At 39.4% G+C, this 21,070-nt stretch overlaps 1 protein-coding gene across 2 annotated transcripts in view; it reads left to right on the plus strand.

Moving 5' to 3' along the window:
- CDH2 (cadherin 2) overlaps positions 1-21,070 on the plus strand; it is a 229,792-nt gene that overhangs the window by 194,331 nt on the left and 14,391 nt on the right. For both annotated transcript variants that reach the window (XM_050767130.1, XM_050767131.1), the window contains 3 exons: positions 95-328; positions 624-857; positions 2,769-2,908. In XM_050767130.1, the coding sequence (XP_050623087.1) occupies positions 95-328; positions 624-857; positions 2,769-2,908 (608 nt within the window). The remainder of the gene's footprint in view (positions 1-94; positions 329-623; positions 858-2,768; positions 2,909-21,070) is intronic.

Below are 21,070 nucleotides of genomic sequence, written 5' to 3' on the forward strand. Positions count from 1 at the left end.
AGGGCCAGAAGGTTAGAAGCTTTGAGAATTTCACCATAATTGAGGCTCATTGGAGAGAACTGTTCAGCATCGCTTGTGATTTTTCTCTTTTCAGGAATTCCTCCTATGAGTGGAACAGGAACGCTGCAGATCTATTTACTTGATATTAATGACAATGCCCCTCAAGTGTTACCTCAAGAGGCAGAGACTTGCGAAACTCCAGACCCCAATTCAATTAATATTACAGCACTTGATTATGACATTGATCCAAATGCTGGACCATTTGCTTTTGATCTTCCTTTATCTCCAGTGACTATTAAGAGAAATTGGACCATCACTCGGCTTAATGGTAAGAACAGGTTAATTATTTGAATATATATGCAGTTGAGAGATTTTGAAGCCTGGCATGAAAAGTTAACTTTTATGTGCTTCGTAATCTTCTCATTATACATATTTTAAAAGCTACTTAAAGTTTAAGTAAGATATTAAAGGCCTTTATGGCCAAAAAAGTATTTAGAATGCAGCATAGTTGTAATCCACTTTATGTGTACTGTTAGGTAGTAAATACATTCTGAACAATGCTATGTGTTTTTTTACCACTTTAAGTATTACCTATCAAACTATGTTTTTCCTTTTTCATATAGGTGATTTTGCTCAGCTTAATTTAAAGATAAAATTTCTTGAAGCTGGTATCTATGAAGTTCCCATCATAATCACAGATTCGGGTAATCCTCCCAAATCAAATATTTCCATCCTGCGTGTGAAGGTTTGCCAGTGTGACTCCAACGGGGACTGCACAGATGTGGACAGGATTGTGGGTGCAGGGCTTGGCACTGGTGCCATCATTGCCATCCTGCTCTGCATCATCATCCTGCTTAGTGAGTACTTTTATTGTCTTTTAGATTTCAGTTCTTTTGGCTTCCAGGATGTTCAGCAAAGTCATTTGTTGCTATTGCCTGGCAAGGTAGTCTAACAACCCTTTGACCTTTCAGCATTTCCTCGCCAATCATATATGGGTCGGCCAAGTCCACTTTAGAATGAAAAAACCCCAGAGCTTTGTTTCAAGCACTTGAGGTTTGCAACAAGCCTCCTCAGCATGCCTCTTCCGTGCCCTCTTACCCTTTCTCGTGTTGATTGCTTAGGGAGCTGTAGTAAACGCTTTTCATAGAAAAAACGTTAAACAATCCGAAGTTTGAGCACTTATGATTTGAGTATGAATTTATGGCACGTAGTTGTTGATTTAGGAAAATAAGTATATCGCTTTCCTTCACCTTCCTTCATATAAAGCACAGTCAGCAACGTGCTCCAGTCATGCGAGGATCAAGGTATTTGTTTCTGAAGGGCTGTGTAAAAGAGTGGGAGATTGCACTTCACATACAGCACGTTTGATAATAGAAATGATTACACAGCTCACTAAATTGTCTGTCTTTAGAGTAAGTGTAGATTAAGGAATTGCTTCTTTTGAAGATACTTTACAATCTTTGGTTCAATGGAATGCAAAAAAATTAACCACTGGAAAGTACTTTAGGAACCACTTCTAAGCATGCAGGTTAAAAGAATAAATTGCCTGGGCCCTGTGTTTTATTGTGAAATAGCAGCAGGACTTAGTTTATTGTGTGATCATGCTATACACCAATCACTTTCTTGAAAATGTTGGCCATTTCTTTTATGTTTTCTCCATTTACAAGTGTTCTGGTAATTTAGAATTCTATCCCTTTATTCTAAGCAATTACTATAGAAGTCTAAGGATTTTTTACTTCCTGTGTGGAGACTACTTTGGCTATAATTTGAAACCTGCATGCTATACTAATAATCCACTTGCTAGATTTAGCCCTGGAACAATAGCAAATGAGATCATGTTATCTGGCTTTAAAAGGAGGATATTTACTTTTATGGCCAATAATAAAAATGTGCTCCAATAGGAGTCATTAAATCTTTTGCTTCAGGATATAAACTGATACCCCCAGATTTTAGACAGAATTTGTTCCTAGATGTGCACTCAGGGATATGTTTGTGTTTCAACTGAAATGTGCCATAGTTGCCAATCTTATCAAGAAAGACTTAGGTATGATGGATTATGGCAATGAAGAAGTAACTGACGTTTTGAAGGAAACTGAATTGGTGCTGATTTTAACATCAACTTACTGGTAAATTTATGGTTCTAGACCTGGCACAAAGTATAAAACATGAAAGTCTAATGTTTTTTCAGTGTTCAAATGAATCCCCTAGCTTTCTTAGCTGAAACACGCACCAGCCTCTGGGAGTCAAAACCTCAAGGTCCAATTCCTGACTTAGTTCCAATTTACTACCCAGGTCATCTGAGCAAACTTTGTCCTCCTGGAGAAGTGTTGTTTTCTGTGAATTTCAGAGTGTAGTGATGACTGACCAACCTAAATAACACAGCAAGTAACAACTTACTGCTGTTTTGTGTCTCTAGAATTTACGAGGCCCTATTAAGGACAACTATCCTTTAGCAAGCCAAAGGGAAGATAGAAAAAGTTACTGTCCCCATATGTGGATGGTAAAACTAGAACAAGGATGATCACCTCTCAAATGAGTTTGCAGGGCACCAGGGATGGGAGCCCAGGCCTTCATACTCTAAACCCAGTGCTTCAGGCTGCCTTGTCTTGTCTCTCTTAATGTGAGGTCAGAAATATATAGTAGAGTGAAAGATGCATTATAAGCCTTCAGCCTATATAAGTATAAATTATTAGTACTGAATACTGTGACTAGATAGGCCAGGCTTTAAAAATGACAATATTACGTATTTTTACTATTTTCCTACCTAGTCCTTGTGCTGATGTTTGTGGTATGGATGAAACGCCGGGATAAAGAACGCCAGGCCAAACAACTTTTAATTGATCCAGAAGATGATGTAAGAGATAATATTTTAAAATATGATGAAGAAGGTGGAGGAGAAGAAGACCAGGTGAGCAGTGCTTTAAATCTTTAAAAAGAAATTTTATGATCATATAAATTTAGTAGTGGGAAGTGTTAATACATCAGTAAGAAAATGGTATCAGGTTTCCCTTCTGTTATCAGTCATTTGGTGAATTGTTTCCTGTGTGTGTTGAATATTTCTCAATTTTTTTTCGAAGTACCAAATGTCATTGTGTTTATTTTGTAAAAAAAAAAAAAAAAAAAAAAAAAATCATTAACATTGTTTCAAAGACTTTAAACCCAATTCTAGTTATATCTATGTAATGATAAATACACTGTTCTTTATAGTTTCTCTTCACTGGATATCCAAAATATATTAAAAGCATCTTCTGCTTTGGGATCTAGATAATTATATGTATGGTAGAAAACTAAGACTATTTATTCCACAAGTATTTACCAAGGAAATCCAATATTTCAGGTACTGTTTTAATCCCTGAAGATACCTCCATGGGCAGAGTTAACAATTATCTACCCTTAAGAGTCTTACATTCTTGTTAAGTATTTGAAGTTACAGTGAACATCTAGTTCATCTTTGTATTTATAGTGTCTGTCATAGTTCCTGGCTCGAAGTGGTTGTTCAATAGATGTCAGAATCCCCTTCTGGCCATTAAATAATATGAGCCTATATCACTATGTGCATATGGGACTGCATACCTCTTCAAGGATGAGAATAACCATAAATGGAAAACAAAGATCTCCACTGTTCTGAAGCAACTTTTTCAGTGTTATCATAGCAAACATCTATAAGCTCTGTACTACGTGCCAGGCATTCTGTTAGGTACATTAGGTGCTGCTCTCTCTTAAATCCTTGAAACTTGTGATATTAGTACTGTGAACATCTCCACTTTTGTGGTATAAACCCAAGTTTAAGGATGGTTAGATTCTACAAAATCATGCACTTAGGAAGTAATAGATGCAGAGTTTGCATGTAGGTTTCTCTGAATTCACAGCCTAAACTAACTATTCTGATACAGTTTCTCTTGAAATTATATGGGCAGTATTAATATAATCCATGAGAAATCACTGTGACAGGTAATTCTTAGATACATTTGATAGTAGTCATCTAATTTCTACTGGCTAATGCGAATGTCAGGGATAATAGTCTGAAAGAGAACCTAGGATTCTTTGGTTTTGCATCAGTATCAGTAAGTTAAAATGTACTGTCTTAAGTATATGTGCAGATATTATTGATAAGGCTATTAATTGAATAAAAGCAAATTTTCATGAACATATTTTTCCCTTGCTTCACTCCTTTGAGGAAATGATACATCACTTTTCATTTTACAGAGCACATTTACATCCATTATTATTTAATATTTGTGGCAGCCCCTTAGAGTTTTCCATTTTACATTTGAAGAAAGTTGCATGATTTACTTTCAGAGTTTGTAACCCCACAGAGCCAGGACTGAAGGCCTCATGTTCTGATTCCAGGTTCCGTGCTTGGTTTACAGTACCCCAGCTCTCTCATTTAGAAGAGATGCGTATTTAAAATATGTTGAAAACTTGACTCATGTGTAAAGCCATTTTGAATACTGACTAATTAAAGTGGCTCTATAAATATACCTTAGGGTGTTTTGCTTATGAATGTCTTTGAATATTAAAATTCACGTTTGGCTTAATTATTTAATTAATCTATTCTTTCACACTCCTAGGCTGTTTTCAAGATCAACAAACATATATTGGTCACATTCTCTCATAAATCATCTACTTTCAGTATTTTATTTCTTATGTAATTGTGTATACTTTACAAAGGCATAAACCTAAAACCCAGCTCAGTTAGGCTTCAGTAAAAGTAGTAATAACTGTAAGACCACCTGTAGTAACTGGATGCTGCCCAAAAGTGGAGGCTCAGAGGCAAGAACCAAGAAAATTCTCGTATAGGGACTGGACCATGAGGTATTTAATGTCAACTGATCCGAATCTTTCTCTCCTTTCCCCACCAGTCCCTTCGATAAATTGTTTAATATGGCTTTATTGTTATAGTTATATTAGGAAAGACTTATTTTATTTATTGACTTTATCCACTTAGATTGATGCTTGAGATTAAGTGGTGAAACTCACGTATTATAAGATTTGTTAAAATAATTATCATAAATCTTCAGGTTCCTCTTTACCTAATCTCTGAAGCTCGTTGGGTTTTGGGGATTTTTTTTGACCCCAGCCAAACTCTTGGACATGAATGTGTTGCTTCATACCTACTTCCCCACGAGTCCAAAGATTTTTCTGGAATTTTATCTGTATTGTACTCTGGGGCTAATTTTTAAATTTGGTACCAACCTTCCTGTGGCGTCTTTTTGTCTGGGTTCTTGAGAGCATATTAGTCTAGATCAAGAGCTTCCACTCATCTGTGATCCTCTGTTGTGATTTCTGCATGCAGTTCTCATTCTAGACAGTTGTGACAAAATTATATAATGGGATTTTTATGCATCTAATTTTTAACCTCATAACACAATAAAATATGTGATGTAGGAGTGCCACACCAAGGCTCTTTCTCCTCTATCTCTAAACCGTTCATGAAATCCATTCACTTATCTTCATTTCCAAGGCCTCTACCTTCACTTACCTCCATCCTACAACAGATTCCTAAACAGTGTCTTGTCTGTGCTTTAACATTCCAATCCACCCTTTGGAACTTCTTCCTTAGCATGACAGCTCTTCAGCGCTGCACCCAGCCCTTGGTTTACCCCCTCGTAAACTAGATAAAAACCCATGAGAAAGAGTCAGTGGTGGGTGCAGACTCCCTCAGGATGTGAATTCATCAAGCCTGTTGACTCACGGTGACTTCAACTTCCTTCAAAGTTTGGGTGATTTATCCGTATGTTTTTTAAAGGCAGAGTTCTGTCTTCTTCCTCTCACTCTTCTTTCAGGGATAAAGGCAGCTGTGGGTCTTCTCCTAGAAAGGGCTTGTCTGATTCTATATTTTCATTCAGTTAGGCTTTATTTTGTTCTCTGCTATCTTATGGTTTCAAAAAGCTTTGGTTGGGAAGTTAGCTGATTTGTTCTTGGCATTAGAGTTTGAATAATGGTCTCATGACTTTATCCCAACCAGAAGCAGATGCTTTCTATAGGGTTAAGAGTGTAACTACGACTCACACCAACAAAGAACATTTCCAGCACCCTAGAAGCTTCCCTTGGACCCACAAACAGGTGGTTTGCCCTCTGTCCAAAGTAACCACTCTTTTTTATTTCTGTACCATAGATTAGCATTCCCTGGTTTTGACTTTTATGTAAATAGATATCAAACAGTGGGCACTCTGTGCATCTGGCTTCTATTACTCAACATTATACCTGTGAGATTTGTGTGTAGAAGTAGTTCATTTTTGTCACTGCTGAATAGTATTCTGTTGTAAGAATTAACTACATTTTATGTATCCATCCTACTTCACTTAGGCACTTGAGGTTTTCCAATTGGGTTATTATGAATAAAACTGTTATGAACATTTGCATGCATATGTTCTAGTGCATTTTCTGGTGTGTGCACAGGAGTTGAATGTCTGGGCCACGGAGTGTGCATATGTGCAGCTCGACTACAGTCCTGTACGTTTTCCAAAGTGATCGTACAATTGACATCTCCCTTCCCCACTGTGGTACATGAAAGTTCCAATTGCTCCACATCCTCTTTCTCACTTAGCCCTTGGATTTTTTTCAGTCTTTTAAAATTTAGGTCACATTGATGATGTATGTCTATTTAATTGGGATATTCCTACCTATGGTTTTACCCTTTTGATATTTTATTTCATGAAGTTTGTTCAGCCAGTTTGTCTACTTTTCTGTTGGGTCGTCTGTCTTTTTCTTACTGACTTGTAGGAGGTTCTTACAGATTATAGATACGTGTTCCTTGTCAGATAAATATATTGTAAATATCTTCTCTCATTCTGTAGCTTTTTAATTCTCTTAATAGGTCTTTAGGTGAACAGAAGTTTTTTTATTATTTTTTATGTTGTCCAGTTTATCATTTTTTTTTCCATTATGGTTAGTGCTCATGTTTCTATTTAAAAACTTTGAGTAGGGCACAGTGGTTCATACCTATAAACTCAGGACTTTGGGAGGCTAACGCAGGAGGATCACTTAAGCCTACGAGTTCAAGACCAGCCTGGGCAACATAGTAAGACCACATCTCTTAAAAAAAAAAAAAAAATTGTTAATTAGCCAAGCATGGTAGCTCATACCTGTAGGCCCAGCTACTTGGGAGACTGAGGTAGGAGGACTGCCTGAACCTGGGAGGTCGAGGCTGCAGTGAGCTGTGATTATGCCATTGAACTCCAGAGCCTGGGCCACAGAGAGAGACCCTGACTCCGAAAAATAATAATGAGAAAATAAAACTTCTACCCCAAGGTAATGAATCCTCCCCAACTGTACATATTATTTTCTTGAAGCTACATTGTTTTACCTATCATATTAAGTCCATAATTTATCTGTAATTGATTTTTCATTTGGTTAAGACATGGGTCAGGACTTCTTCATTTTCTTTATGAATATCCAGCACCCTTTGGTAAAAAGATGCATTGCAGTGCTACATTGCCATAAAGCAGGTGCTGTGTGTGTGCAGCTTTGTGGGTTAGCTTCCTGCTGTTCTCTGCGGTACTACCTGTTCTGTCTATTCTTGAGTCAATCCCATGTTGTTTTAATTACTATAGCTTTCTAGGGTCTTGAAACCAATAGGGTAAGTTTTCTGACTATATTCCTCAAGGTTTGTTTGTTTTTAGATTTTTGGTGGATTCTGTTTTTACTTTTTCCTTAAGAAAAATAAACCATTTATTTATCTTATTTCTTAAGTGTATTTACTGCAAGTACTCCACTTTCTAAATAGATGTTATTACTTTAAATCTTAAAATCATGGTCAGTTCCTGAGAAGCTCAGCAGTATGAAATATACTGTGTTCTATTTTCCATAATTTACATGTGGCTCCCTGTTAGAAATTCTGTTTCTTTGTAGTGTGAAGTAAGAATTTTTGGCAATCGAATCTAATTCATAATTTTTATGTTTTTGAAGATATTATCTTTCTACAGTAATAGGCCTTGGAAATGGGACTGGTGCCATGCTGCATTCTGGACAAGTTTTCATCGATCTTTATTATCTATAGCTGTTTTTTTATGGAGCCTGTGTGTTACCTTCAGCTGTGAATGGCTGGTGATGACCAGTGCTGGTCTGGTCTGCTTCATGTCTTAGCTGGACAGTCTTTAAAGAATCATTTTTGCTGTTTCTGAATAGTATTCCATTGTAAACTGAACCACATGTTGTTTATCGAGCTCTGAAAGTTGTGTAGATCCCCGAGATCAGTTTAAGTATTTGCTGGATGCCAGGTAATGACTGTGTTTACAGCAAGGCAGGTCTGTACAGCAGTCTCCAGAAAATTAGCCTGAAACTGGCTCAGCTAAGATTCCTCTTCTTCCTGCCAAGACAAAGTATCCATACCAGCAGCTCACTGATTACAAAGAAAACAAAGCAAAATAGTCTTTTATAAGGGTAGTTCTTATCTTCCCTTTGATTAGAGTCTCTATCTGTGTAAGTTCTATGTCAAGGTACAGTTTGCTAATTTCTTTAACAAAATAACTAAGAGGGGCCTAATGGGAGAAAAAAAAAAAGCTACCCCGATATCCGTTTTTCTTACCTTATGTATAACAGAGATTTATTAGAGTTTGTGGATCTTCTGCTGTGGCTTAGATTGTCAGGAGGCTAGGTTGGACCCATATTAGAAACTAGCATTAGATGAGTTCTGATGAGAGTGTTATCTCCACACAGGGCTGTTAGCGGTTGAACAGACACTTTTAGTATCATATCTAGTCTCTTTTCAGAGGGTGAAGTTCTTTCTTTATCTGCTTCACTGCTATAGTCAGCAGGGCTTTTTTGCTGGTTAGTAAGGCATGTTTAATTACCCTCATGAGTAAATGTCCTTCAGTGCCCTTTTGGCCAATGGGGTTGGTTGCAGATGTTGTATCGCTTTCCATGATCTTTGTATCAAGTTCCTTCCGTATCAGCATCACTTATAAAATCAGGGTGAATGTACAATATAGCTGATATCTCACTTTCCCTGGGACCATCCCCTTTCAGCTCCAGAATAAGAAACAGTAACCGTTAGCCTTCTGCTTTTTAAGGCTTAGACTTAATTACAAACATTTATTGAGTGTGTATAAATGGTGCTCAGTAGCCGGTACTCACTTTAAACCTCTACCTACGTCACCTGACACAATGCAGTTTCATTCTCTATACTAATAGCAAAAGCTGTTATTTGGTGTACCCCATGTGTTAGGCACTGTACTAAGTACGTTATTTTGTTATTGAAATACACTTTAGTTCATTTGTCCTTCACAGTAGTCCAGTAAAATACATGTATATTGTTAGAAAGTAGCAAAGTGAGGATTAAATCTTTGTCTGCCTCAGTGCAGAGAAAGTGGTGTCTACCATATCTTACACCATCCTTGGCAAAGCTCATGTTCAACCAGGCAACTGAAATACTGCCTTTTGGAATGCCATGCAAATTTGTCAGAAGGCTCTCCCGTCCTTGAAGCAGAACTGGAACATCCAGGAGCTTCCGCTTCCTGTGCTTTCAGAATTTGACTTGAAACATTAACCATTCCCAAGGCCTTGGGCTGATGTGGGAACTCATAATCTGTGAAAAGAGGTGCTGCTGTTCATCTTGGCTGGGGTCACAAATGATAATTGATAGAAACTGGAACCCTTCAGACCATGAGTTCTGACTCAGGGAGCAATGCCAGCCTCAGATACAGGCAGGAGGCAGAGAAACTCTAGGCAGACAGGGATGGTCCTTGGCAAAGCCCCACCTTAAAGCTGGAAAGCCTAGAACCTGTAGCTCAAAGTGAGAACTTCAGTCCCTGTTTGTCTGCTCTCTCACGATTGGTTGCTTCTAAATAATGCCTTTTTACCAATCAAATGTTACCTTTTCCAAAACTACCTATGGCCTGCCCTGCCCGCCATCCTGTACCTATCAAGACCCCAGACTCAGCCGGTAGAAGAAAGAAGCAGCTGGATGTCAGAGAGAGGCATCTGACTGCAGAGGAGATGGGCAGAGAGGTGACTTGACTTCAGGGAAGAGCAACCCGCCCTTCCCATCCCCTTTCCAGCTCCCCTCTCCACTGAGAGCTGCTTTCATCACTCAATAACATTCTCCACAGTCACCGTCCTTCAGTTTGTCGTACGACCTCATTGTTCTTGGTACCAGACAAGAATTCGAGACCCACCAAGTGTCATACCCAAAAGGCTGTCACACGGGCCCTTTGCCCACACTGGCAGAGGGCAGCCACCTCATGCGATGAGGGAAATGGCCCACTAAGCTGATAACACACTGCTGTTTTCAGACGGCAGAGCTAAGAGAACATTGTAACACACCCTCTGGGGCCTTGGGGTAGCAGGCATCCCCACCTAGATGCCACCACGGCCTGCACGGAGTTTGCTCCTGCCAGTGTCAAGGTGGCCAGCCGGTTCCCGCACTCCCTGGCCTGTGCACTCCCTCCTGCAAGGGATTGAACACAGCATGCTGAGTAAATGGGGCACCCCTGTCATGAGTCCCACAAAGGGGTCAAGAAAATATCCTGTGGCCGGGCGCGGTGGCTCATGCCTGTAATCCCAGCACTCTGGGAGACCGAGGCAGGCGGATCATGAGGTCAGGAGATCGAGACCATCCTGGCTAACAAAGTGAAACCCCGTCTCTACTAAAACATACAAAAAATTAGCTGGGCGTGGTGGTGGGCACCTGTGGTCCCAGCTACTCAGCAGGCTGAGGCAGGAGAATGGCTTGAACCCGGGAGACGGAGCTTGCAGTAAGCTGAAATTGCACCACTGCACTCCAGCCTGGGCGATAGAGCGAGACTCCATCTCAAAAATAAAAAAGAAAATATGCTGCATCAAAGGGATGAGGACTTTTCTCTCAGTCTGAGTTAACTCATGAGAGACTGAAGCTGATGCTGGGCAAAGGAGGTTGTGACAGTAAGGCTGGGTGGCTGTTTAAAGATTCCACATCAGTTTTCTCTTGATCACTCTTGGGTTCTTGGCCCTTGTGATCCACCATGTCTCAGCTTCTCATACTCAAGTCTGTTGCTGACTGGAGCATGACAACTGGCTCCATTTTCTTCTCAGTCTCTCCAGACAAGGCCCAGCACCTCTTAGGCTCAGAGAACACTGTATAGGTTTCACATGCCAGGACTGAGAGGACTCTGCCTGAATTCCGAAATGTGTTTTTTTAAGTTTTAGAGACTGACCAGGCCTGGTTCATTGGTGTTTTTTGTTTGTTTTGTTTTGTTTTAATCTGAGATGGTACTGAACTCTCAAAGAGGGTAGTTCAGGCTGCTGTAACAAAATTCCATAACCTGTGTAGCTTATAAATGAGAAATTTATTTCTTACAGTTCTAGATGCTGGGAAGTCCAAGATCAAGGCACCAGTAGATTCAGTGTCTGGTGAGAGCTTACTCTATGCTTCATATAAGGCACCTTTCTTGCTGTGTCCTCATACAATGAAAGGAGCAAACAACCTTCCTTGGTATTCTTTATAACGGCACTAGTCCCACTCATGAAGTCTCCACCCTCGTGACCTAATCACTTTGTAAAGGCCCCACTTCTCAATACTGTTGTATTGGGAATTCAGGTTCAGCATGTGAATTTAGTGGGGGACACAGACATTCAGACCATAGCAATACCTCATACCAACCCCTATGTCTTGGGGGACATGTCTGGAAGATGGATTCTGTATCACTTTAAAGTAGCATTTTATAAACTGAGAATCTGTTCACACATAGTCCATGACTATGTTTTCTTTAGCTTGCAGATTTAAAAATGGAAAATATTCACATAAAATTCTTGTTTCCTAATCCTTTCAAAAACGCAGAAAGATCTGGAAACATGGCCTGCATTTTGACATGACAATTGTTGGTTACTAAATAGAGATTTTCCCTCTTTAAGCAGGACAAGCATGTTCCAGTATTTTTTTCTTTGTACCAGACAAGCTTTATTGATACATGTTATCAGCCCATTCTTCATAGATTCTTATTTTGGAGACTCTGATTGAATTATACAATAATAAATAAGTCTTGGATTAACAAAAACAGATTTATACAAAAAGAAGGTAATTTTCTAAGATAGTTTTATATTGCTTAAAGAAGAGAGACAGAAAGAGAAAAGTAGCCACACAAATATATTTAGCCAAAGGTATTAGTTAAAATAGGCCAGCTGCTGTAACAGACTGTAAAATTTCAGTGACCTAAGTCTAGTTGAAAATGTATTTATTGCTTTTTTAACAGTAACTGGGTTTCAGGTCGTGGGCATTTAGGATGGAGAAAGGAGGTCTGCTCCTCTCCACACAGTCATTCAGGGACCTAAGTGCCAGAGGCTCTCCCATCTTTCACATGTGACTTCCAGGATCACCCTAGCCTTAAATCCATGCAATCACTGTATGACAGCAGCGCACAGAGGATGATTTTGGGGAGATTTTTATGGGCCAGGCCTAGAAGTGGCACATGTCCCTTCCACTGCTAATTACCTGGGAAATAACCTTTAGCAATGTGCCTAGCAAGAAGAATAAATGGTTTCAGTGATAAGCTGGAAGTCTTAACACACCCAGGTTAGGTACTTGAATTTAGAGAATCTTTTTGGAGATTCTCTGAGAACCCTTTTTACCCCACCCACAATGGGTTGCGTTGTTCTGACCAATCCAGCTATGTTACAGGGAAGTAGGTCCCTTGGCACAAAGGAGATACAGTAGGCACTGCTCATGAAACACAACACTGTATAGGCATGAGAAACGGAATGTAAGGTTCACTAAAAACAAGGGAAGGAAGCTTTCCTTTTTCTGAAGAAAGCTTCTCGTACTTTCTGTGATACTAAAGTCTTCTTGATCAGGATCCAGCACTGGCACATATAAGGAATCACATACAATTTCAGAATGAAGGGAATTATAATAGGAGTGCCTCTTAGTGGCCTAGGTTTTTAGAACCTAGAAGATATAGATGTAATTGCCATATGAGTGTCCATTGACTTTTTTTCAATGAAGTTGATTTTTTTACGTGATTTGTGGAAATTAGCTTCAGTATTGATATAGATGAGATCCCTAGAATCTTGGTGACACAGAAAGCACATTCCGCCAAGTCCAAGTGCCTGAGATGGGGTAAGAACCCACAGTTCCTATGACCTGGGGTTTGGCTTTTAGGAGGGAACTTCAAGGGTTGACGATTTAGTTTCTTCTGTCATTACCCCTCCACTTTGCATTTTGAACTGCCTGTACTTGCACACATATACCACACTCTTTCACACTTTTTTAACGTAGTCCATTTCTTCACCTAATTCTGTTTAGCCATCAAGATTCATCGCAAGACATCTTGTCTTGGAGTACCAGCCTGAATCGAGTGTCTCCGCTCTGCGCCCCCACAGCATTCCCTGTCTACCTCTATTTTAAGCTTTTATGTCCACTGCTTGTCCTGACCTTAAGCTCTGTAAGGCACGGATTTGTCATACTTATTTTTTATTTCTAGGACAGTTGGCACCTGGCAACACTCATAGAATGTTAGTTGAACTGCTGTGGTCCCTCTTCCTGAATTTCTAACTTAGTTTGCAACTTTATCTGTGGCTTAATTGAACCAGTACACTCCCGATAACTTCACTGTCATCCTTAGAGATCTCTGATGTCTTCAGGAAATGATGATAGCATTCATAAATGCTAGCATTGTTGCATACTTGTTCTGTGTCAGGCACTGTGCTACTCTCTTAGTTTGCATGTCCTTTATAATGTTCCTGATGACTCCATGAAGCGGACACTGCTATTAGTCTGGTTTTCAAACCTAGGTCTGGTGACTCGAGAGTTCAAGCTCTCATGCACTGTGATAGAGGTCGTATGATAGGTATTTTATTTAGTCTCACTGGTCTGTAGCAGGCAGGAGGTGTTACTGACTTGGACCAGTACGGCTAGGCTTATTAGATGACCACTGGTAATATGACTTTAAAAGACATAAGGGTAATCAATTGATTAAGCTTGCAGAATTGGGCACATTTTGACATTAACAAAGCTAAAATCTGAAGAAGCATTCTAAGCAGCCAAGTTATTAAAAAAATTCTGAGTATACAGTCTGGAGCTAAATCTGAAGTCCAAGCAGGATGCCTAGACAGAAGGATGGGGCACAGGTACAGGAAAGCCACTTGAGAACAAACCAGCTACTTTTCTGAGTCAAGAAATCTCTTGTTGAGCCAGGGAATCTCTGTAGACTTTTGCCAGTCTCAGGAACCAGACCTAATGTGGGCAATCAAGCCCAACTATCTGACTAAGTTGAGAATGAAGCTGTATAACCTAACCGTGGTATATTTGATTGCTTGAAATAATTGCTTATAAATTTATTCTGCCTTATAAGCAAACTTAACAGATGGCTGAATCTGGACGTAACTGTGGAGACCACTTTCAACACTTTTATTGTTGGCTAAAGCATGCTCTGTTAATGATGTTCCCAAGTTATTCATACATTTTTACTGACCTGCAAACACTATTATATATTAGTTATTGAAAGAATTCTGATTGCACAAAAGGAAAGTTTCACTAGGGATTGGGTTAGCACATTGTCACTCCCTTTTTGCATGCTATTCTCAAAACACTTGTGGCCAGGGTACACATTAGTAGGCTGTAAAAGCGTGTGTTCTGAACTGGTCAGTGCCCATCCCCTCCCACTTATTAAATACTTTCACTGTGCACATGATTTGCATATGACTTTTCCTTTGTCATTCCTGTCACTTCATGCAAATGACACAGTATTTTATATAAGTCATTTTAATATTTATTCTTCCTGGCTAATTACAAATTTTCTGTATTTAGTTTTAGGGAAATGGAAAGTTATTGATATTCTGGTAATAACAGCGATAAAGATTTGAACAAGCATGTATTAGTACTATGCAAAAAAAAAAAAAAAAAAAAAGCTAACATGCAAAAATGCTATAGGCCAGTGTTCTAGCAGCTACCAAATCCACCAGCTATTTTTTTTTTTCCTTCTTCTTCTTTTTGAGACTGAGTCTCACTCTGTCACCCAGGCTGGAGTACAGTGGTGTAATCTTGGCTCACTGCAATCTCTGCCTCCCAGGTTCAAGCAATTCTCCTGCCTCAGCCTCTGGAGAAGCTGGGATTACAGGTGTGCACCACCACGCCTGGCTAATTTTTGTATTTTTAGTAGAGATGGGGTTTCACCATGTTGGTCAGGCTGGTCTCGAACTCCTGACCTCGTGATCCACCCTCCTCGGCCTCCCAAAGTGGCTGGGATTACAGGCGAGAGCCACCACGCCCAGCCTACACATAGACTTCTGCCTCAGCCTCCCACCTGTTTTTATAAATAAAGTTTTACTGGAGCATGGCCATGCACCATACCCGTTGATGCCCATTTTTTGTGTATTATCTATGACTACTTTTATGCTGCAGCAACAGCAGAGTTGAAACATCGTGACATGGACTATCTGGCCCCAAAAGCCTAATATATTAATATTTACTATCTAGACCCTACAAGAAAAGATTGTTGAACCTTGTTATAGACGTATTTAATCAATGGAATTCTCATTGGCTTTTTTGTCTAAAAGTTGAATACTATTAAGGTTAGCATGGGAAGTTTATGTAATCTGCTCAAAGTCACACAGTCAAAATATGATGGAGCCAGGATTTGAATCAAGGATTTTAAAAAATCAAATACTTGGCTCCCTTTGCAGTATTTACTTGATGTGTACATTTATCCTAAAACAAAGAATATTCTTGAGGACATTTCAAAATGATGTGTCATAAACTAGGGACGGATTTTCATGCTCTGCCACCATATTCTCAACCAAATGTTGTCATCTCTTTATTACCTATTTTGGTGTTTTCTCTGAGATGAATTAATAGGTCATGCTGAGATAGAGTGGCTTTGATCTCTATCCAAGTGGTCACGTTTTTTGTTTTTTGCAAGAAGAAATTGGAGCTCAAGGTGAAAACATGGAACCTAGGCATGCATTTAGATGGCTGTACTTTTGTCTCCCAAGACAGACAGTGGCTTGGAAAGGTTAAGAAATGTGTTTCTCTTTATAGGAATGTAAATGGATTGCATCAAAACAATGGGAAATTATTTCATATTTCAAGTGCTCCATCTTTCTGAAGCCCTGTTCCTCCATATATCTGCATCCTCCCTTCTTCTAGCAGTACTTCCTTCATAGCTTCTTACACCTTCACTTTCCATATTTTTTGTAATAGTTTAGATATTATATTCAGCTTTCATTTTAATTTTTTTATTATTATTTTGTTGAGACAGAGTTTCACTGTTGTCGCCCAGGCCGGAGTGCAATGGCACGATCTTCGCTCATTGCAACCTCTGCCTCCCAGCTTCTAGCGAGTCTGCTGCCTCAGCCTCCTGAGTAGCTGGGACTACAGGCACCTAATTTTTGTATTTTTAGTAGAGACAGGGTTTCACCATGTTGGCCAGGCTGGTCTCCAACTCCTGACTTCAAGTGATCCACCCGCCTCCACCTCCCAAAGAGCTGGGATTACAGGCGTGAGCCGCCACACTTGGCCAAGCTTTCATTATTTTTAAATGTGTCCTGTTAAAAGACATTAGACTAAAGGCTCTATGATGTTAGTAACTGAGTCTGTTTCCCAAGAGAGACTCCTCTTATGAAAGAATTTGTGGAATCAAATCTAATTGAAGTGTGTATATGCCACATGTTCCTAAAAGAATAAGCCATAATTTTACAACGGGAAATAAGTTGTGATAGGATTTCAACAGTCGCAGTTTCTAAAATTGAAGTGTAATTTTACATCAAAGAGTGAACCTATAGCTCATTCATAATTCTGAAAACAGCATTTTAAAGGAAACTGTGACATGTCAGCATTAACAGTAAGCCACAGGGGCAGAAACAATGACTGTGCCCTTTTAGTGGGGACTCAGTCGTCTCCCTTGTGGGAAGTAGAAAACTGGCTACCAGTAAGATTAAAATGTATATGAAGAGAGAGAACAGAGATCCTTCATCTGTACACTGAAAGTCCCCAAGTTATTTTATTTCTGTTAGGTTTATGGTTCAATCCAGAAAAAGCTTTTAGCAAATCTTTTATTGCGGGGGCGGGGTGGGCTTTAATAATCTATAGAATCTACTTAGTTTTCCACATCATTTGACCTGTGAAGATAGTTAGCGTCATAACGATATTTCACTGGGGAAGAAAATCAGGTTGTAATGTAATTTACATAAAGCTTGCACAGGTATATTTGACTTACTTGTCAGCAGTTGTATGGTAATATGTTGACACCTTATCACTATTTTATTCAATTATTTTAATGCCAGGAGCTGTAGAGGGTGAGATAATGATGTTTTTCTCTCCCACCTTCCATTTCTTTTTGTGTCTGAAGTTTCTTGCCTGTGCCACAGTCAGCTTTTTTCTGGATACTTTTTTTTTCCTTCAGGATTTTGTCCATTTACTTCCACGTGAGTATTTTAATTTCTCTCAGTTACTCAGTCTTGAAACATTTTTAATGTTTACCTTATCTATATGGGGATTTTAAAGTCATTTGCCTTTGCAACTATAAAAGGAAAATGTTCCACTTGTACCAGCCCATGCCTAAGAGATAGCAAAACTGTTATGTTTCATCACTGGTTCTAACCAGTGGAGGTTGATAAAGGCCTGTGAACTTTGAGTGTCCACCCCTCTCCTCCATGTGTCAGACTCTTACTTGATCTAAGTGAGGACTCCTTCCTGCCTAAACAACAGTTAGTCTTATTTTAACCAAGTGTGCACAGACGGAAGAACTCATTCTGTTCTATGCAGAGTGCTGGTGCCCAGTGCCTGATGAGCAGAACCATCTTGAACTGCCCCTCCCAGCACTTCAAACCCCAGATGTTTTCCTCGTCAGTAAACACTTTGGTGCATTTCTGGCAAGTGACAAAATGATGCAGCTTTTTGATTATTTATTTTGCTTGCCCTGGTGGGCTCTGTGTTATCCTTTGACATGCTTAAATGAGTCTGTGACCTTGGTCAAATCATTAACCTCCCTGAGCTACAGTAATCCATAGAGGGGGAACAGTAACACCCACTTAGAAGGGTTTTTGTTTGTATTATATGCAATACCACATGAGAAGGCACCTAACGGAATTCCTGACAGATGATGAGCACCACATAAAGGTTGCTTGCTTGCTTGCTCTCAGACCTACCTGAAAATGACATCTGGCACCCAGTAGGCATTCCATATATACTGGTGGGATGGTAAATGAGTGAGTGAGTGCATTACTCCCTGAAATGGGCTAACTGTATAATTCTATAGATTCTACATGCAATGTAGTTTTTGGAAATATTTGCCTGGGATTCCAGAATTTCAGTTGATACTGATGCAGCATTTTATTTTATTGTAGCATAACCAAATGCTCTGAGTTAAACGTGTATCATTTTCCAAACTAATTATAAATCATTGCGAGTCATGCTAACTTCTTACTAACTCCCCCAGAACTGTATCACCTTTAAGACATTTTAAATCATAGACCAAAAAAATTTTAAGTTACTTGCAGTGTTAATATTATCAAAACCCAAATTCTATGCCTACTTTTAATTATGATTGCCAATTAACACACATTCCAAACATTAAAATGAATTTAAAAAGAGATTTTTCTTGGCCTTCGTTTGAAAATTAAATTTCTTTGGGAAGTTAACATCGTAAAGGTTGGCAATCATAAGAGAATTTTCAGACCCACTCTTTGTCTAGAGTTTTAGGAACCAAATAAAGATGTCTTTTTGGATTGTTTATAATCTTCAGGAGTAAGGCCATGAACTCAATGACATTGAGAAGATTTTTGGTCTTTGTAATTCTCTTTATAATTCTCATCCTACATGTTGTCATTTGTGTGTTTATGTACGTCATTATGGGATTGTAAAGATGTATAATTAGGGAGGGTTTTTTATCAAAAGGTCTAAAATTAGACTCTCAGGTCAGGACTTTTGCCACACAACACAGATAGACGCCAACAGAAGAGCCCATCCCTGTGATCGGAGGACACTTCCACACGCTGCCTGCCATCAGCAGATTTTTATATCCCATATTTGTGTAGATAAGGAGAAGCCATCACAGAGATACTCTAAGCCGTATATTTTAACCTAGTATCTAACTTCCTCTAAACCAGTGATTTTCTGCCTCTTTTTGGACACCATCACCGTGGAGGAATTTAACAGGTTTCCGTCATTATGGGGTAGATTCACCATGGCAATGATTCTCAGCAGTGGGACCAGGGGGTCTTTCTCTCCCTTCTCATCATAAATCATTACTATAGTGTGTAATGTGATCCAAGTCACATTTCTTGAATTAGCTGCTCCTTTGATATCTGCCATAAATATCATCACTGAGATTATATTCAACACTTTTTTTTTAGTGAGCATTTTCTGTGAGCCTGACACATTGATGGTCCAAAGGTCTGAGCAAGACCACAGAAGTTTTAAGACTCTTCCTGCTCTCTGGTTCTTAAGACAGTAGGAAAAAGCTATCAAAAGAAAGATAAAGAACTGTAAATTATTTGCTATTATGTATGTTATATGCACATTCATGAATGAAGCAGGTTAGGAGGATATCCTTTCCTTGTCCAGAGGGGACAGCTGCTCTCAGCGGTAGCAAATTGTTGTCAGAATGTACGATCTCTTTTGCCAGATCTTGTTATTCTCAGGTGAGATACCCCTATGTCTAAATGTCGGTGACCTATTTGAATATGTTTAAAATTCTACTAGCTAATCAAAATGCAATTTTATTTGCAACCTCTGGATACACTGGGAGTTATAGAAGAAGTCAGAGTAGAGTGGCTCTTCCCAGATAGGGAGTAGCATGAGTAAAGCCCACATGCCTCTTTTATCTCCAGTTATGTGAAAGAAATTCTGCTATATTCTTATATTTGTCACCCTGAAGCTATTATGTAATATATCCAGGACCATCAAAGAATATGTTGCCAGGTAAAAGACAGTGCTTAAATGTAAGATTCAATTACCTATTTTTGTGTAATTTAGACTTCCAATAAAACATTTTTCGCCCTTAGGGTAAAAACATTTATTAACTGTCATCGGTATACTTGCCATCTATTTTCCCCTGTTTTAGGGACAGCTTTGGTAATTGAATAAGAACACATACTTACAGTTCACCCCACTCTATTGTCCTTGGTAGTTACACAATTAAACATGGCCTGGAAAAAACATGCTTTTTAGTGTGAAAACATTCAAATCTTTCTAAATAAATCCCTCTCTTTTTTTTCCCTCCTTTTAGACAGTCTCTATCTGTCACCCGGGCTGGAGTTCAGTGGCGCAATCTTGGCTCACTGCAACTTCTGCCTCCCCCCGGGTTCAAGCGTTTCTCCTGCCTCAGCCTCCCAAGTAGCTGGGACTACAGGCACCCACCACCACGTCCGGCTGATTTTTGTATTTTTAAGTAGAGATGGGGTTTCACCACATTGGCCAGGCTGGTCTCAAACTCCTGACCTTATGATCTTCCTGCCTTGGCCTCCCAAAGTGCTGCGGAATAAATCCCTCTTTTTATCATGTATAACATTTTAACATTTCAAGGGCTTTCACATCTGTTACATCATTGAGGAACTTTTCTGAGATATTCTGTAAATAACTCAAATTCTCTAAAATTGAAAATGGAGCACATTTATGCAAGATCAAGGTGTTTTTCCTCAAGTTTTGTATGGATGATTTGAAATACTCCATCCTGACAAGAGAAAGCAGCATTCTGATGCCTTTGCTCCTGCTATGGACTCTCCCAAAATGGTGCTTTGTCGCCAGCCCATAGATGGTTCAGAGCTAAAGCCGGTTTCCCCCTGAACATTTTATAGTTTGTAATACACCAAATACACATCCCACTCTGGCGGGTTCAGAGTCTCTGTACCTACCTCGCTTTCCGCATCACATTGCACACACCTAAGAGGAGGAGCTTTTCCATCAGGGTATGTGAGTGCCGTCACCTGCCAGCTGAAGTTCTTGATAAGGAAACATTCAGGGAGAGTGTTGCCAGGATCAGAGTGTCCCAATTAGCACAGAGATAAATTTTAAATCAGGTGCTATGAAGTCAGACACTCATGGTTTTGATTCTCATTTTAGTCTTATACTAGCTGTGTGACCTTGGGCAAGTTACTCAACCTGTTTCTTCATCTAAAAAGATGATAATAAAACACTCTTCGGCCGGGCGCGGTGGCT

Source organism: Macaca thibetana, chromosome 18, assembly GCF_024542745.1.
Source record: "Macaca thibetana thibetana isolate TM-01 chromosome 18, ASM2454274v1, whole genome shotgun sequence".
NCBI classification, from domain to species: domain Eukaryota; kingdom Metazoa; phylum Chordata; class Mammalia; order Primates; family Cercopithecidae; genus Macaca; species Macaca thibetana.